We start from the raw sequence: 18,573 nt of genomic DNA, 5'->3' as shown, positions 1-18,573 counted from the left end.
GGCCAGAGTTTTATGGTCCCCCAATGACCCTGCCAGAAAGGGCTTGTGTGTGGAGGGCGGTCAAGGACAGGGTTGGGCTTGGCTGTGATGCTGTCACTGTTGAATAGCCGGCCAAGACTCATTGTCCAGGCTCACCAATGAAGAATGGTGACTCGGGCAAGGTATCTGAGGAATCGAGAAGGACTGTTAGCCCAGAAATGCTCAGTGACTTTGGGGGAGAGCAGAGCACAAACCTGCTGCTGAAGGTTTGGGCTTACAGGGTATGAACCTGGATTCTGCCAGGAGATGGGCCTTCTCCCTCCCTCACCTCTGCAAACCCATCCACCTACCCGCACACAAGCACACACACCATTAATTAAACTGGACCGGCGGAAACCGGGGAATCCAAAACTAGGGGTCATGAAGGTAAGGTAGTCACTAATAAATCCTATAAGGAAATCAGGAGAAACTTCTTTGCCCAGAGAGTGGTGAGAATGTGGAACTTGCTACCACAGGGAGTATTTGAGGCGAATAGCATGGGTGCATTTGAGGGGCACAAGATAAACACATGAGGGAGAAAGGAATAGAAGGATATGCTGATAGGGTTGGATGAAGTAGAGTGGGAGGAGGCTCGTGTGGAGCATAAACACCGGCACAGAGCAGTTGGGCCGAATGGCCTATTTCTGTGCTGTAAATTCTAGGTAATTCTATGTAACTGGGCCTGGTTCCAGAAAGTTGACAGCCCCTTTTATCTTGTTCCTTGCCTCGTGAGTCGCTGATTCTGAAGTGATTCCTGAGCACAGTCATTCTTTGGCAGTTACACATCTATGAGTTATGGGCGTTCATGTCCTAAAGGAAACAATTTGTTACTGTGTACAATGGATGTGATAACGCTCCCCAGTTATGATAGAACTTGGCTCAGTTGCCATGGCCCTGTGGCCAGTATCAGCACCTGCTTGTCATTGTTCCATTAAACGTTACAAATTTTGCTGTTGAAAGAGCTCCATTTACATGCTTCGGAAAACTCTTAACCCTAACTCACACAGCCCACTTCAGGTTCTGTCAGGCTCATAACAATTATGAGGGGTTTTGCTGGAGTAGAGAGGGAGAAACTGTTTCCACTGGCAGGGAGGTCGGTAACCAGAGGACACAGATTTAAGGTAATTGGCAAAAGAACCAGAGGGGAGATGAGGAGAAATTCTTTACACAGCGAGTTGTTATGATCTGGAATGCGCTGCCTGAAAGGGCGGTGGAAGCAGATTCAACAGTAACTTTCAAAAGGGAATTGGATAAATACTTGAAAAAGAAATAAACACAGAGCTATGGAGAAAGGGCAGGAGTGTGGGACTAATTGAATAGCCCTTTCAAAAAGCCGGTACAGGCACGATGGGCCGAATGGCCACCTCCTATGCAGTATGATTCTATGAATTATGTAATGATCAGCCCAAAAATGATTACCCGTTTCTCTCCTGTACCATAACCCACGTCACGCTGTTCCCCGGTTGTTTAAATCGCGGGTGCTCGGACCACGCAGAACACCCGGGAGTGGGATAGGCTCTACGCCCGTTTCAGGTCTGAAATGAGCGCGCGCCCCAACTGGGAGGCCCAACGGCCAGCCTGAATTTGGGCCTCGGGTCTCATTAACATTATTCTAAAAGTGAATATCTGGCAGCAGCTCGAAGGTACGACCCGGGATGAGGGGAGGGTGGAACGGAAACGAGGGAGTGGGGCCGACCGAGAGGACTGTGGAGTTGGGTTGGGGGGAGGGGGCTTGTCCTGGCTCCATTGGAACAATTTTTGAAATTTAAAAAAGAACATACTAGCCGCTAAAGAAATCCTGAGCGGAGCAGGCCCAACTCCTGCTCCGCTCGTCGCTAGACGGTTTCCCAGAGGGGGCCCAAAACTTTTATTTAGACTGTTCATTTATATAGTCAAGGGGCCTAACAACTGTTTTAGGTGGCTGACAGCGACACCTGAAAAATGAGTTTGATGTCTTTCAAATGTACTTTGGGCGCGGTATGTTGGTCATTGTACCCGTTTTATGCCCCCAAAACAGCCGCAACGAGTCCAATTTCTACCCCCTAATGTACTACATATAATTCCACTAGGCCCATATTAAAACCAGATGCTTTCTTGCATTATTCTTCCCCAATTTGGCCAATCTTGGACAGTGTAAAGACTTCACCAGAATGATCTTTGACAGACGTAAAGAACTAAGAATCAGAAAAAGACAAACACAGAAACAGAGGTTATACATAGACAGACAACTGGAGCGGGGGAGTGGGACTAATTGGATAGCTTCTTTCAAAGAGTCGGCACAGGGACGATGGGCCGAATGGCCTCCTTCTGTGCTGCAAGATTCTATAGTTCTACGCAGTAACCGCGGTATATATGGAGAATATGCGGAAAAGATAAGAGGTATGAGAAAGAAGCAGCTAAATAAAAATAGAAACAGTGAAGACAAAGAAAAAAAGCAAGCTACTAATTTTGGGGAAGGACTGAGCATCCGACCATTCTGCCCCCCACCATGGTCCTGCTGAGAACTCAGTCTGTGAGCAGGACCGCAATCAATCGCTTCACCCTACACCATATTTATGGCCAATTTCAGCAGGCTGCTCTGCAACTCAAAATGAATATTTCCATTAGATTATTCTCATCCTCAAAATGAAAACTAGGCATTGGAGGACAACCTTTACATTGGATGTACAAGTCCTCAATGATATCTTAGACCTTTATTTCTTCAGCGATTCTAAAATAATCCTACATAAGAACATAAGAAATAGGAGGAGGAGTCGCCCATACGGCCCCTCGAGCCTGCTCCGCCATTCAATAAGATCATGGCTGATCTTCAACCTCAACTCCACTTTCCCGCCCAGTTACATGGGTAAGATGGGTATAGAGGGATATGGGCCAAGTGCAGGCAATTGGGACTAGCTTAGTGGTATAAACTGGGCGACATGGACATGTTGGGCCGAAGGGCCTGTTTCCATGTTGTAACTTCTATGATCTATGATTCTATGATCCCCATATCCCTTGATTCCTTCATTGTCCAAATATCCATCGATCTCAATCTTGAATATACTCAACGACTGAGCATCCGCAGCTCTCTGGGGTAGAGAATTCCAAAGATTCACAACCCCAGATGAGAAATTTTTCCTCATCTCGGTCCTAAATGGCTGACCTCTTATCTTGAGACTATGCCCCCTAGTTCTAGACTCTCCGGCCAAGGGAAACAGCCTCTCGGCATTTACCCTGCCAAGCCCTCTAAGAATTTTATACGTTTCAATGAGATCACCTCTCATTCTTCTAAACTCCAGAGAATCCTTGACCAGTTGACAACTATCCTCCTACAAGTGGTGCCATTACTGGCGAGCAAGTGTGAAGGTGCCATTTTGTTGGCCATGAAGCTCGCGAACAAAATGTTTGATACATTTTCAGTGAAAAGAGGACAAAACTTGTTCTTAGTTTATCACAGGGAAGACTTATTCTAATCAAGCCTAGCTGGGTAGGTTCACAACTGACTAAATAAGGAAAACTGTAGGGAAAAGACCCCAACAAACAGAGATAAAAAATAAACAACACTAGTTGGGCCTCTTGGCCATTTTTATTCGCACTGTAGGGTCGGGACGAGAGAAACTCACCACAGGTCTATCCAACTCAAACTGCCCCTCACATCACATTGCCTTGACCTCAGTAACAACCAAGAGTGACAGGGGACCCTCAAATCTTGTTTCATTTTATAGCATGGTGCAAAAAGGGCAGAACTTGAATGAAAACTGACCTCCTGCCTATTTACTCTGGCAGGCTGGGTGATTTCCAGTTAATTTCAGCGCTGGCCTGCACTGTTTATACGGCTCGCTGAAATAACATTTAACAATGAAATAGGAGCTGAAGGCGTTACTAAAGTAACCACGGTAGCAAGCGAAATCATCTTGATCTAATCACTAATTGTTCTTGGCTTTTGAGTGAGTGAATTTCCTTGTACTGGAGCGAACGCTCCAAAAGGTCCAGTTGCTGGTAGAATTTGAAGGGATGTCAAGGGCATCAGCAGTACCCATAATAACTCTGATTTCCAGATTTATTTAATTAGTTCAGTGGCGATTAAGTGGTTTATAGGTTGTCGTCATCTTATTAAATTGCCTTTCAAGCTGGATCAGAACATACTATTACTGTCCATTGGGTGATTAGGTGACTGGTTCTGCAATGATATCATTCCATTGCTGATTGCACATGTCAGGCTAATTGTAAAAATTTATTATTACAATTACACTGAGGACCTGCTTTATCCATACTATTGCCTTGTCCTTTAATCACAAGCATATTGTCCATTTGATTTACGATGCGTCACAGCCAGAACTGCTCGCAGTTCCAACTCCATGCTCCTCGTTGTGCCAGGATACGAGGAAAGCTCATTCTCTGATAGTTGATCCTTGACTCACCTCCAAGCTCCCTGTGTGTCCCAACTTATCTTTCTCTACTCTTCCATTATTACTCTATTCATCGCTCCCGAGTCAGTTTGTTTCATTTGGCAGCTTCTGAGTCAGAAGGTTGTGGTTGAAGGTGCCGCACTCTAGGACTTGAGCATATAATTTAGGTTGACACTCCATTGCCGTGCTGAGGGAGCACTGCATTGTCATTGCTGAAGATTCTGCCTTTCCGATGAGATGTACAAAATTATGAGGGGCATAGATAGGATTTTTCCCTTCGTTGAGGGTTCTATAACAAGGGGGCATAGATTCAAGGTAAAAGGCGGGAGGTTTAGAGGGGATTTGAGAAAGAACTTTTTCACCCAGAGGGTGGTTGGAGTCTGGAACTCACTGCCTGAGAGGGTTGTGGAGGCAGGAACCCTCACAACATTCAAGAAGCATTTGGATGAGCACTTGAAATGCCATAGCATACAAGGCTACGGACCAAATGCTGGAATATGGGATTAGATTAGACTGGGCTTGATGGCCGGCGCGGACACGATGGGCCGAAGGGCCTCTATCCGTGCTGTATAACTCTCTATGACTCTATGTTAAACAGAGACCCCAGCTGCCTATATGGCTGGACGTAAAAGATCCCGTGGCACTGTTTGAAGAAGAGCAGGGAGTTCTCCCCGATGTCCTGGCCAACATTCCTCCCTCAATGAACAGAATGACTGGTCGTTCATCTCATTTGGTGTTTGTGCACAAATTGGCTATTGTGCTTGTCTACATAACAATAGTGACTGCACTTCAAAAAGTAATTCATTGGTTATGAAGTGGTTTGGGATGCCTTGATGACATGTTAAAAGTATTGTATAAATTCAAATTCTTTCCTTCTTCTGATCCTTCCTCTCTACGCTGCAAATACACCGACCCACACACTCTATCTCCCCTTTATAGGTCCAATGTTAAAATTGAGACACGGCCCAGCATTTTCTGCTCCAGATTGTTCATCCCCAGGGATCCCAAAAGTGTGGACCCTTTCTGGCACAGCCTTCCTTTTCCACTACAGTCTACAGGCTTACAAAGACCCCAAGCTTGGTATCACTTAACCATTATTTCTTGACTTATCTTTACTCTCAATTGGCCTGTACTTTCAGCCTTGACCCTTCACCTCAGTTTCTCCATAGTAAAGCAAAAATACCTCAAAAATATTAGTAGGACCATAGGAACATTCAGCCCCTTGAGCCTGCTATTCTATTCTATTAGATCATGGCTGACCTGTACCTCAACTCCATTTACCCACCTTTTCTCCATATCCTTTGATACCTTTACCTAACAAAAATCTTGAAGGCTCCCATTGTCCCAGCATCCACAACCTTTTGGGGGAAAAAATTCCACATTTCCACTACCCTTTGTGTGAAAAAGTGCTTCCTGATTTCCCTCCTAAATGGCCTTGGCTCTCATTTTAATATGACGTCCCCTCATTCTTGATTCCCCCACCAGAGGAGTCTGTCCTGGAGCAGCAAAAGAATGTCAGGCAACAAAGTGAAATAAGGAGTTACCTCTCTGGCATCAATGTTTGCCCGGTCCAGTTGGAGTGAGTACAAGGTGTCCTTGGCTCCAATGAACAGACGGTCATGGTACTCATCGAGGAATATTGAGCGGAAATCCAGGAAACCACGGTGACCAAAGAACATAACGGATCGATTGGCTGACAAGAGATCTGAAGCAAAGAAAACAAGGTGCTTAGCCTTTCGTTGTTAGGTCTTTGTTCCGCTACAGGTAGGTCACAATGTCTTTGGGGATCTGAGTGTGTCATTGTGCCTTCCATTGTTTATGAACATGGCAGAGATACTGCATAGCAGCTCTGATTCTTTATACAGTGTCTGCTGATGAACCCAACAGTGTGGGGACGCTGAGGTAGGATACACACAACTGGAAATGACAAGCCCACTGAAGCACCCTTGGGATAATGCAGTTCAAACAAAGACAGTCAGAAATGAATTTCAAGCCATGGGAATTTCCTTGGATCTGCTCCCGAAAGAGGTCCCGATGGTAAGATTCCCATCTAAGAGTTGGTCCCGACAGTGAGGATACTTCTTTAAACAGGTTCTGAAGGTGCCTTTCCCTTTTAAAGCTGCAATGCTCCATTAATGGCCTATTTTTAAATTTGGCAGCCTATACAGTGCTAACTATCAATGCTTAACTTTTGATAAAATCACCGTACAATAGTCTTTGACTTGCTGATAGTTTGTTTTATTTAAAAGATTTCAAATTCAGTTTCTTTGGGAGGGTGGGGGGGGGGGAGGGAGGGGGAGGGGGTGAAGAGAGGAGGAACATGGTATTTAAGCATCTTTTTTTTTCTATTCGTTCATGGGATGTGGGCGTCGCTGACGAGGCGAGCATTTATTGCCCATCCCTAATTGCCCTTGAGAAGGTGGTGCTGAGCCGCCTTCTTGAACCGCTGCAGTCCGTGTGGTGACGGTTCTCCCACAGTGCTGTTAGGAAGGGAGTTCCAGGATTTTGACCCAGCGACGATGAAGGAACGGCGATATATTTCCAAGTCGGGATGGTGTGTGACTTGGAGGGGAACGTGCAGGTGGTGTTGTTCCCATGCGCCTGCTGCTCTTGTCCTTCTAGGTGGTAGAGGTTGCGGGTTTGGGAGGTGCTGTCGAAGAAGCCTTGGCGAGTTGCTGCAGTGCATCCTGTGGATGGTGCACTGCAGCCACAGTGCGCCGGTGGTGAAGGGAGTGAATGTTTAGGGTGGTGGATGGGGTGCCAATCAAGCGGGCTGCTTTATCTTGGATGGTGTCGAGCTTCTTGAGTGTTGTTGGAGCTGCACTCATCCAGGCAAGTGGAGAGTATTCCATCACACTCCTGACTTGTGCCTTGTAGATGGTGGAAAGGCTTTGGGGAGTCAGGAGGTGAGTCACTCGCCGCAGAATACCCAGCCTCTGACCTGCTCTCGTAGCCACAGTATTTATATGGCTGGTCCAGTTCAGTTTCTGGTCAATGGTGACCCCCAGGATGTTGATGGTGGGGGATTTGGCGATGGTAATGCCGTTGAATGTCAAGGGGAGGTGGTTAGACTCTCTCTTGTTGGAGATGGTCATTGCCTGGCACTTATCTGGCGCGAATGTTACTTGCCACTTATCAGCCCAAGCCTGGATGTTGTCCAGGTCTTGCTGCATGCGGGCTCGGACTGCTTCATTATCTGAGGGGTTGCGAATGGAACTGAACACTGTGCAGTCATCAGCGAACATCCCCATTTCTGACCTTATGATGGAGGGAAGGTCATTGATGAAGCAGCTGAAGATGGTTGGGCCTAGGACACTGCCCTGAGGAACTCCTGCAGCAATGCCCTGGGGCTGAGATGATTGGCCTCCAACAACCACTACCATCTTCCTTTGTGCTAGGTATGACTCCAGCCATTGGAGAGTTTCCCCCCTGATTCCCATTGACTTCAATTTTACTAGGGCTCCTTGGTGCCACACTCGGTCAAATGCTGCCTTGATGTCAAGGGCAGTCACTCTCACCTCACCTCTGGAATTCAGCTCTTTTGTCCATGTTTGGACCAAGGCTGTAATGAGGTCTGGAGCCGAGTGGTCCTGGCGGAACCCAAACTGAGCATCGGTGAGCAGGTTATTGGTGAGTAAGTGCCGCTTGATAGCACTGTCGACAACACCTTCCATCACTTTGCTGATGATAGAGAGTAGACTGATGGGGCGGTAATTGGCCGGATTGGATTTGTCCTGCTTTTTGTGGACAGGACATACCTGGGCAATTTTCCACATTGTCGGGTAGATGCCAGTGTTGTAGCTGTACTGAAACAGCTTGGCTAGAGGCGCAGCTAGTTCTGGAGCACAAGTCTTCAGCACGACAGCTGGGATGTTGTCGGGGCCCATAGCCTTTGCTGTATCCAGTGCACTCAGCCGTTTCTTGATATCACGTGGAGTGAATCGAATTGGCCGAAGACTGGCTTCCGTGATGGTGGGGATATCGGGAGGAGGCTGAGATGGATCATCCACTCGGCACTTCTGGCTGAAGATGGTTGCAAACGCTTCAGCCTTGTCTTTTGCACTCACGTGCTGGACTCCGCCATCATTGAGAATGGGGATGTTTGCAGAGCCTCCTCCTCCCGTTAGTTGTTTAATTGTCCACCACCATTCACGACTGGATGTGGCAGGACTGCAGAGCTTTGATCTGATCCGTTGGTTGTGGAATCGCTTAGCTCTGTCTATAGCATGTTGCTTCCACTGTTTAGCATGCATGTAGTCCTGAGTTGTAGCTTCACCAGGTTGGTACCTCATTTTTAGGTACGCCTGGTGCTGCTCCTGGCATGCTCTTCTGCACTCCTCATTGAACCAGGGTTGATCCCCTGGCTTGTTGGTAATGGTAGAGTGAGGAATATGCCGGGCCATGAGGTTACAGATTGTGCTAGAATACAATTCTGCTGCTGCTGATGGCCCACAGCGCCTCATGGATGCCCAGTTTTGTGCTGCTAGATCTGTTCTGAATCTATCCCATTTAGCACGGTGGTAGTGTCACACAACACGTTGGATGGTGTCCTCAGTGCGAAGACGGGACTTCATCTCCACAAGGACTGTGCGGTGGTCACTCCTACCAATACTGTCATGGACAGATGCATCTGCGACAGGTAGATTGGTGAGGACGAGGTTAAGTAAGTTTTTCCCTCGTGTTGGTTCGCTCACCATCTGCCGCAGGCCCAGTCTAGCAGCTATGTCCTTCAGGACTCGGCCAGCTCGGTCAGTAGTGGTGCTACCGAGCCACTCTTGGTGATGGACATTGAAGTCCCCCACCCAGAGTACATTTTGTGCCCTTGGTACCATCAGTGCTTCCTCCAAGTGGTGCTCAACATGGAGGAGGACTGATTCATCAGCTGAGGGAGGACGGTAGGTGGTAATCAGCAGGAGGTTTCCTTGCCCATGTTTGACCTGATGCCATGAGATTTCATGGGGTCCAGAGTCAATGTTGAGGACTCCCAGGGCCACTCCCTCCTGACTGTATATCACTGTACCGCCACCTCTGGTGGGTCTGTCCTGCCGGTGGGACAGGACATACCCAGGGATGGTGATGGAAGAGTCTGGGACGTTGGCTGAAAGGTATGATTCTGTGAGTATGGCTATGTCAGGCTGTTGCTTGACTAGTCTGTGGGACAGCTCTCCCAATTTTGGCACAAGTCCCCAGATGTTAGTAAGGAGGACCTTGCAGGGTCGACTGGGCTTGGTGTTTTTTTGCCGTTGTCGTGTCCGGTGCCTAGTGGTCCGATTAGCCTCCATCAAAACTTAGCAATAAGATTGGAAGCCTGATTCACAAAGCAATAAGAACAGCAGAGCATTCTGAACCACGCTTATTAAGGATTTCAACCTGTTATTAATTCTTGTGAATTTTTTTTGTTCATGTCTTTCTTCCAACACATAAAAAAATCTGAATGAAGTGTTGGCAGGTTTTAAAAGGAAATCCCCCAGCTAATGACATACATTTTTGGAGAGTTATATACATGGAGCAAAGAAAGAAAGGCTTGCATATATATATAACGCCTTTTACAACCTCAGGATGTCCCAAAGCGCTTTACAGCCAATTAAGTACATTTGAAGTGTAGTCACTGATGTAATGTAGGAAATGTGGTAGCCAATTTGTGCACAGCAAGGTCCCACAAACAGCATAGAGATAAATGATCAGATAATACAGATTTAGTGATGTTGGTTGAAGGATAAATATTGGGCAGGACACCGAGGAGAACTCTCCTGCTCTTCTTTGAAATAGTGCCGTGGGATCTTTTACGTCTGCCTGAGAGGGCAGACGGAGCCTCGGTTTAACGTGTCATCCGAAAGACGGGACCTCCGATAGTGCAGTGCTCCTTCAGTACGGCATTGAAGTTGTACTTATGCCGTGCTTGCCAGTGAAACCTCTGCATTCATTCAAAAGAGAGCGGCAGGATTTAGTCAACTGTATAGTTTTACTCTGCAGGACTTTGAAGATTATGGTGTTAACAATTGACCCCCCCCCCCCTGTCAATGGTCAAAATGCAAAAATACTCTTATGTAATCAAGACTTCACATTCTAGCAGTCACATTGCCGCTATAGAGATCTACAGTCAACTTATATAACCTTGAGGTTATTCTAGCAATTAAACTCTTGGCTGGACCTACTTGTTGGAGCTAGAATTGGAGTCACAGGATACATTGCTCTGAGCCATTTCCGTATCTTTGCCGTTTAAAGTATTGCGCAATCTAAAGTCAACCATTATTGACTAGCTGGTAGAGGTTGGGAGGGGTACTGCCAGGACACAACAACTCATTCTTAAGATAAGATTAGTTCGGTTCAGGAAGGGCTGGGTTTGGCCTGGCAACCATCAGTGTTCAGGACAGAGGGGTTAACTATACAGTCTGTTCATCTCCAATACTAGCTCTTAAACACAAGGCAGTATCTGCACATTGTTATTGGCCTAATTCAAATCACTTCAGCATTCCTTGTAATATAACGGAATGGCTTAGAAGGGAGGAAACATTTAAGGTTTCGAGGGATGAGAAACTTAAAGTGTGATAGATAATTTCAGGGTGGTGGGGAATTTCAAACTCATTTCTTGGAAGGGGGAAACTAGGGCATCCTGAGTACAATGCTAATTGAAGAAGAGTAGGAAGTTCTCCTGGTATCTTGGGCCAACGTTCCTCCCTCAGCCAACATCACCAAAAACAGATGAACTCATCTTTTATCTCATTGCAGATTGTGGGATCTCGCCGAATGAAAAAATGTCTGTCGCAAGTTCCCACATAACAACAGTCGCTGGATTTTAATTATTGCTGGCATTTTGGAGATGTGCAATGGCGCTTTATAAATACAAATCGTTCTTTCAGTTCACATGAGGCACGAGCTGTCCACACCCTCGCTTTCTCTCCAACGGATACCAATTAACAAGGAAGGATCTTTGTTTCAGGCTGTGTGTGTTGATATCAAGTTCTATATGTTGTAAAGCCAGAAATTTGTCTTCCAGAAATGTAGAACATGGACTTGTTTTGCTTGTACCACTATACTCAGAGTGGGGGTTAGTGGAACCAGTTTAATTACATGTGTTGCAATTCTACTTCTGGCATGGTGTGTGGCTTGACTCCATTGATGGATTACCTGCTCTGCAGCGTCTAAATAAACTGTCCAGGATTTCATCCTTCATGATTCAGGGCTTGCTTTAACATATTTAGGTTGGAAACTCATCAGGACCTCCATTCCAATAAAGCAAATTTGTTGCTTTAAACAGATTCATTCCCTGTGGCATTTTCACCGTACTTCTGTCAAAGGAAGTTGTTGACATGGACCAGTCTCGCTAAAGAGTCATTGATCTGAGGAATGGGTCAATGTATCCCTATCTTGTGAACTCAGTAACAAATTGGGACTTCAGATCATTTACGCAGTGTACTCTTACAGTAAAAAGGAAAAGAAAGACTCATCTTTATATAGCGCCTAATCAAGTCTCACTGAAAAAACTCCACACAATTCACATACAAATTCCTTTGAAGTGTAGTGATTGCTCCCCACAGGGAGCAATGAGGTGAATGACCAGTTAGTGGTGGTGAGGTTGTGGGGAATTGTTGGCCAGGACACCAGGAGAACATCCTGCTCTCCTGTGAATAGTGCCATGGAACCTTTAATGTACACTTGCATAGGCGGATGATACCCCAGTTTAATGCTTCACCTCAAACACTCCCTTGGTTTCGCCTAGATTATGTGCTCAAATCCTGGAGTGGGTCTTGAACTCACAACTTAATGATCATGAGGCAAGATTGAGCCAACCTGACACTTGGAAGTTCCTGTACATAAAGCACATGTGTGAGCTGCTGCTGTTCTTCATCTCTTTTATAGTTATCTCAGTTAACCAATATAGACATGTAAGTATTGGATAACCTTTGCCCTCTTTAAGCCCCTTGTTCATCTGGAAAGCACCTTGCCATTCATTGGCCTGTATGAAATTCCACGCCAGTTGCTTTGTAAAATAACCCCACTCACAACGCCAAGCAATGACTGGATCCTAGAAAGCCATAAGCTTGAATCAATGTCTTTGTCCTATCACAGCAATTCCTGTCAGTCAGTATGCTGAATTCCTTCAGACTTTCAAATAGGGTTTGACGCTTTAGGGCAACCTTGAGAGGTTACTCCTAGTGACGTTCGTTACCAGATCCTAATAAAAACATTCAAGGTTATGTTTAAAACAAACCGTGTCTTTCTTTCTAGTCTCTAGCTTATCGTAACCCACGTTTCCATAGTGGAAATATGGCTCATTGCCAGGCTTGGGCCTACCTCAACCTGCTTCAAACCCAAAGCCCAAGGGTTTCCCTGGAATAATTACACCTCCCTACTTTCAGTATTCACTGAGCCATGAAAATAATTCTTTGTAAGTTAGGAAGCCTAACAGAAAAACAGAAGCACCTACTTAAAATTCAGCTTCGGAAGTACAAAAAAGGTATTGTATTCCAACGTAACAGGTCCACAGGGGCCAAATACTTGTGTTATAAACCGACCAGATGTTCCAGTTTGGCTAGGTTGAGCTGATTCAATCACTAATAAACTGATCTGGGACTGTTTTTATCGCAGTTTTAAGTCCAATCTCTGTTGTCACAAACAAATATAGTAAGTAAGGAGAAACTGTTTCCACTGGCAGGAGAGTTGGTAACCAGAAGGCACAGGTTTAGTATAATTGGCAAAAGAACCAGGAGGGAGCTGAGGAGAATTTTTTTTTCGGCACTGCGGGATGCCAACAAATATAAAAACCACCCAATATTCATTCGGCTGAAATTAATTCAGGTTCTGTAACAGGTGGACGATGCACTCTGTCACGTTACTGCCCATGCAGTGAAGGTGAAAATTTACCCCTTGGACTTTACAGCCTTGTGATGAGATGACTCGGGACGGAACCTCACAGTGGTATGAAAGGAAGGAAGGACTTGCAATTTATACAGCCCCTCACCTCCTCAGAATGTTCCAAAGCGCTTTACAACTAAATAATTACTTTTGAAGTGCAGTCGTTTGTTAATTTGTAGGCCAAAGCTGCAGCTGTTTAGCTCACTGAAGGCCCCAGAAACAGCAAATAAAGGAATGACTAGATTTTGGTTGAGAACAAATGTTGGCCAGGACATCAGGAGCACTCCCTGCTCTTTTTTGAATCATGCCAAGGGATCTTTTCTACATCATTAATAAGACAGTAACTGATGTAGAAAAGGGAAATCCGGGACATCGCTCCAAATTAAATTGCGTAAAGGACCAGGGACAAAGGTCCAAACTAGACGTGGGCAAATTTAGGACTCATGTCAGGAATTATACAGCACAGAAGGAGGCCATTCATCCCATCATGCCTGTGCCGGCGATTTGAAAGAGCTATCCAAATAGTCCCACCTCCCCTGATCTTTCCCCATTGCCCTGCAAATCTTTTCTTTTCAAGTATTTATCCAATCTGCTTTTGAAAGTTATTATTGAATCTGCTTCCACCGCCCTTTCAGGCAGTGCGTTCCAGATCATCACAACTCGCTGCGTAAAAAACTTTCTCCTCATCTCCCCTCTGGCTCTTTTGCCAATTATCTTAAATCTGTGTCTCCTGGTTACCGACCCTCCTGCCAGTGGAAACAAATTCTCCTTATTTACTCTATCAGTGCATATTTGTTTGTGACAGCAGAGATTTGACTTAAAACTGCGATAAAGATGGTCCCAGAGCAGTTTATTAGAGAAATGTGACTGAATCAGCTCAACCTAGCCAAACTGGAACATCTAGTCGGTTTACATCACAAGTATTTGGCTCCTGTAGGCCTGTTTCTCCCTGTCTACTCCATCAAAACCCGTCATAATTTTGAACACCTCTATTAAATCTCCCTTAACCTTCTCTGCTCGAAGGAGAACAATCCCAGCTTCTCCAGTCTCTCCACATAACTGAAGTCCCACCTCCCTGGTACCATTCTAAGGACGTTCTTCTTCACAAAAAGGGGGACCAACAATGGATTTCAAGTAGGGTAGTGGGGTGGAGACCCTGGAGTATAAGAACAGCTGAATACTGTGTTTGGGATGTGACATGGTCCTTTCTAGGTGGATAAGCAAGGATTGAATGGCCTTTCTCATCTATCTTGTAAAGCAGAAGAGATGTTTCATTTTATATGATGTGGGGAAGGGGGGTGATTTTAACTGGCAGCGGGTTTCTGGCAGGAAACCGCTGTTTTCAGTGAGATTCTCGCCCGCCCACAGCAGAATGAAGCCACGACGATTTTGACCGCCAGGCCTGAGTAGCATGCGGAAAAAAACGGGAAGTGGCTGCTGGCCTGCAGAAATTCAGGCGACTCTTGTCCGCTTGCCGACACTCAGCTAAGTGTTGAGACCGGGGTCCCAAGGGCATCTCGTGGTACAGAAGTGGGGGAGGGGGGAGGTGGGGGGAGTCCGGTGCAGGGGTGGCCTAAACTTTTCATTTAGGCCCCGGGCGGAGCACTCCTATAACAATAAAAAAAAACTTAACTCGAACGACCTCTTCGGCTTCCGAACCACTTCTCGCTTGACTTTACCTGGCTACCCCGTTCGGGTCAGAGTTCAAATCGTGGTCGGGGCCTGACGACATCATTGGACCCTGATCTGCATCGTTAAGGAAGGACCCCACCGGCTTCAGACGGGTGTCTTTGCCGCCTGCTCGGAAGAGCAGGTTAATCTTGACGACCCAGGAGGGGAGGGGAAGGGAGGGATCCAAGCAGGACATGGACCGGCAAGTCACCCGGTCGATTTTAACTATTTACTCACTCGGTTTCCGCCGGGCAGATAGGGTTTAAAATTGACCCCAATGGTATCACTTACTGTCCACATGTGAAGGATGTGCAAGGTTACCAAAGGCCGAGCAGTGATGCGGAAATGTGCCCCGAGGGTGGGAATCCCTGTGGGAGTGAAGATTTCGGAGGGGAATTCTCCAGAAAGCAAATGTGCCCTGAAACCCCCCCCCCCCCCCCACTCCCCCCAAACCACCGAATCGAAGATGGTGACAATATCTAAGCACAAGCCGGTCTGCTTAAAACCAGTTTATGATTTATTCATTTCTGACAGCGAAGATCTATGTGTTCAGCTGTGGAATTCATGCAATAACACACCGGTATTTTCCTTAGCACAGTCTGTGGCAGCAGTGAATTCCATGGGTGTAAAGGGCTACCCCCATTCATAAATAAAGCTCCATCCCAGGAAGGTGATGACATCGACTGATCTTTGTAACATTTACACTTCAGTCTCTGGCAGACCTGATACTTTGCATTCAATTCCCCCTGAGCTGTCCTGACACAATCTATACACACAGCTGCCATTTTTTTTTTACCATGGGCGTACAGTTCCTGTTATTTCAGGCACTCGGCCCACCTTCAGCATCATCTGTTCAAGTCATTGCTTCCTTAACCCCCTCCCCAACACCAATCTTTGGCACAAAATCTACAGGGTAGAAACTGGACCTCGTTGTGCCCATTTTTACGCTCATAAAATGGACGCAACGGGGGCCATTTACGGGGACCAACGTTCTGCGCCCCAAGGATGCCTGACAGACATTTGACCCGATAATTTTCAAGCTTCCAGGGTGGCCGCCATAAACAAGCTTTAGGCCCCTAGCATAATGAGGGCCTAATGCCCGTTTTAGGATGCCTCTGGGAAATTGGACTGCCCCGAGGTGACGTCGGGCCTGCTCCGCTCGGGTTTTCCAGGCGTGGTTGCAGCCTAGCAAGCGGCGGCCGCCAAAAAGGTAAGTGGATTTTACTTTTGGGTTGGACGCGGAGCCAGAAGGGACAGGAGGGCTCCTCCCGGCTTCACAGCACTCCCGAGGACCACTGCCAGCCCCTCTCACGTTCTCCTCCCACCTGCCAGGACTTACCATCGGGCCGCTACAGAACTGGCTCTTAAGTTGCGATAGACGCTGGCAACTCGTTCAAATAATGCTGATGAGGCCCGAAGCCTCATTTCGGGCCTCCTGGTTGGGGCGTGTGCTCCGCGCGTGGTGCCCACTTCAGGCCCGAAAACGGGCCTAAGGGAATTCCAGCTCCTATTTATTTCACACGATACTAATTCAAACTCCCAATGCTTCACTGAAGGAAGGGAGGGGTGGAGAAAGAAAATGGAGAAGGAGAGGCCGTTTTAAACTCGCGGCTTGACTGCAGCGAGAGGAGGAAAGAAATAAAAAGAGAAAGTTTTGACTGGAGAAAGGGAGGGAGACAGAAGAAAAAGAGAGAGAAAGAAGGGGAGAAAGAAGGTCACCAGACCTGTCAAGCCGTACTCATTCAAAATGAAACTTGCCTCATTTTGGCATGCTTCATTCCTTAAATTAAATGCAGGTCCTCATGTATTTCACCCTAGGTCTGTAATCTGTCTCTCTGGTTTTTATCATCTATTTCACCTCTAACATTTCCCAAATGTTGACAGCTCTGACTTTCACCAAGTTTATTCTCAAAGTACAATAAGGAGCCATGAGGAGATTTCCCCATGGGGAAGGGGAGGTAAAAAGCAGAGGCTGAGCCAACCTGCGTCACTCATGCTCTCAACCACTTGTCGGCAACCAATTCACGAGCACATCAGCAGAGACTTGACATCAGTGTGTGCTTGCGTGTAATCTCCTTCAGGGGATTGGGTGGAGGCTGGGGTGGAGGAGCAGGGACTATATTGCTGTGCCCTACAACAAAGATATCCCTCCCCCCAAATATTTTTTCTTCTTGAATAGGAAAAATAGCATTGTCTAAAATTTTTTAAGAGTGCTCAAACCCTCCCAGGTACAAGGGGTGGTCCCTCATTTGACCAACTCTGTGCAGCAGCGATATACTATAATGCCTCTTCTTTAAAAACTAAGCATTCCCTTGAAAATTGCATGGCAGTCGCTCCTGTTGCACCAAGTATTCTCCCTCTGACACAAATATTCCTTGCGATGAGGAAGCCTTAAATAATGCATCGGGTGACTTACTGTAAAAGAAAGATTTGCATTTATATAGCGCCTTTCACGTCCTCAGGATGTCTCCAAGTGGTGTTGTAATGTAGTATGTGCAGCGACCAATTTACGCACAGCAAGGTCCCACAAACAGCAATGTGATAATGACCAGATAATCTGTTGGTTGAGGGATAGATATTGACCAGAACACTGGGGAGAACTCCTCTGCTTTCCTTTGAAATAGTGCCATGGAATCTTTCACGTCCACCCGAGAGGGCAGACGGGGACCTCGGTTTAACATCTCATCCGAAAGACGGCACCTCCAACAATGCAGCACTCCCTCAAACCCCACGCCATCAATATAAATAGAGGCGGGGGAGGGGGAAACAGTTCCATGCTTTTTTACTCCTGAATGGAATAGGTGACGTGGAGGAAATCTTGGTTGTTAAACCATGAGAGGACTAGGGAACAATAATGGCAATGTAATAAAGTCCGGTCTAACTTAAGGATTAACTAGTTCATACTTGGAGCTGTTAAGATATGGCGTAGACCACCACCTAGGACAGTGAAGGTTGAAATATTTGAAAAGAATACGGATCGATTGCTGATTCAACGGGGATGCGGCTGGTGATGGTGCAGGCGTCGATGAAAATGATATCAGTTGATTCGTGTCACAAAGGGGAAAGGTGAATGTGCCAAATGGCCTTTTCCCCTTCTTGAAAAGCCCCTTGTCACTCAGGTCTTCGCGACCAGTTAATATTTTTACATACTTATACCATTTAACTGCTCGCGGAGACTGAAGCTGATTCACAATGGATGCCTGCCCAGGGGTGTCTCACAGCTGCAACATACGGTGCGAGAGGAGACCAAATGAATGTGGTCTATTGATAACTCGGAGCTGATTTCATAACTTAGTTGGTTTATTTTCTGTTTGAAGTGTTCACTGCGGGAGAGGATGAACTGGATGCGGAGGGACAAACCGTCAAGGGAGACCGCCTGGCTGTTTTTGATCTATAAAAATACACACCGCAGCCAACCCCACTTCAGTTAGAATCTAAATACAGACATATAAAAGGGGACAATCGTGCACTTGAAATTTTTCGATAGGCATCGGCAGTGGGTGTGAATCCTCACCGCTGTCGCATCTTTGGAAAATTTAGGCTATTCACGTTAGCGGGTTTTATCCTCAGGAGATTATATAAATCAGGAAGAGTGAATGACTAAAAGGGTTAAATTATGAGGAAAGGTTGCATAGACTAG

General features: G+C 46.4%; 1 protein-coding gene across 2 annotated transcripts in view; it reads right to left on the bottom strand.

Moving 5' to 3' along the window:
• The window catches only part of sema3bl (sema domain, immunoglobulin domain (Ig), short basic domain, secreted, (semaphorin) 3bl), a 142,083-nt gene that overhangs the window by 72,131 nt on the left and 51,379 nt on the right, over positions 1-18,573 (bottom strand). For both annotated transcript variants that reach the window (XM_067998436.1, XM_067998437.1), the window contains exon 2: positions 5,951-6,111. In XM_067998436.1, coding sequence (XP_067854537.1) covers positions 5,951-6,111 — 161 coding nt within the window. The remainder of the gene's footprint in view (positions 1-5,950; positions 6,112-18,573) is intronic.

This window comes from Heptranchias perlo, chromosome 17 (assembly GCF_035084215.1).
Source record: "Heptranchias perlo isolate sHepPer1 chromosome 17, sHepPer1.hap1, whole genome shotgun sequence".
In the NCBI taxonomy this organism is placed as follows: Eukaryota; Metazoa; Chordata; class Chondrichthyes; order Hexanchiformes; family Hexanchidae; genus Heptranchias; species Heptranchias perlo.
This window is presented reverse-complemented; position numbering and strand designations above follow the sequence as displayed.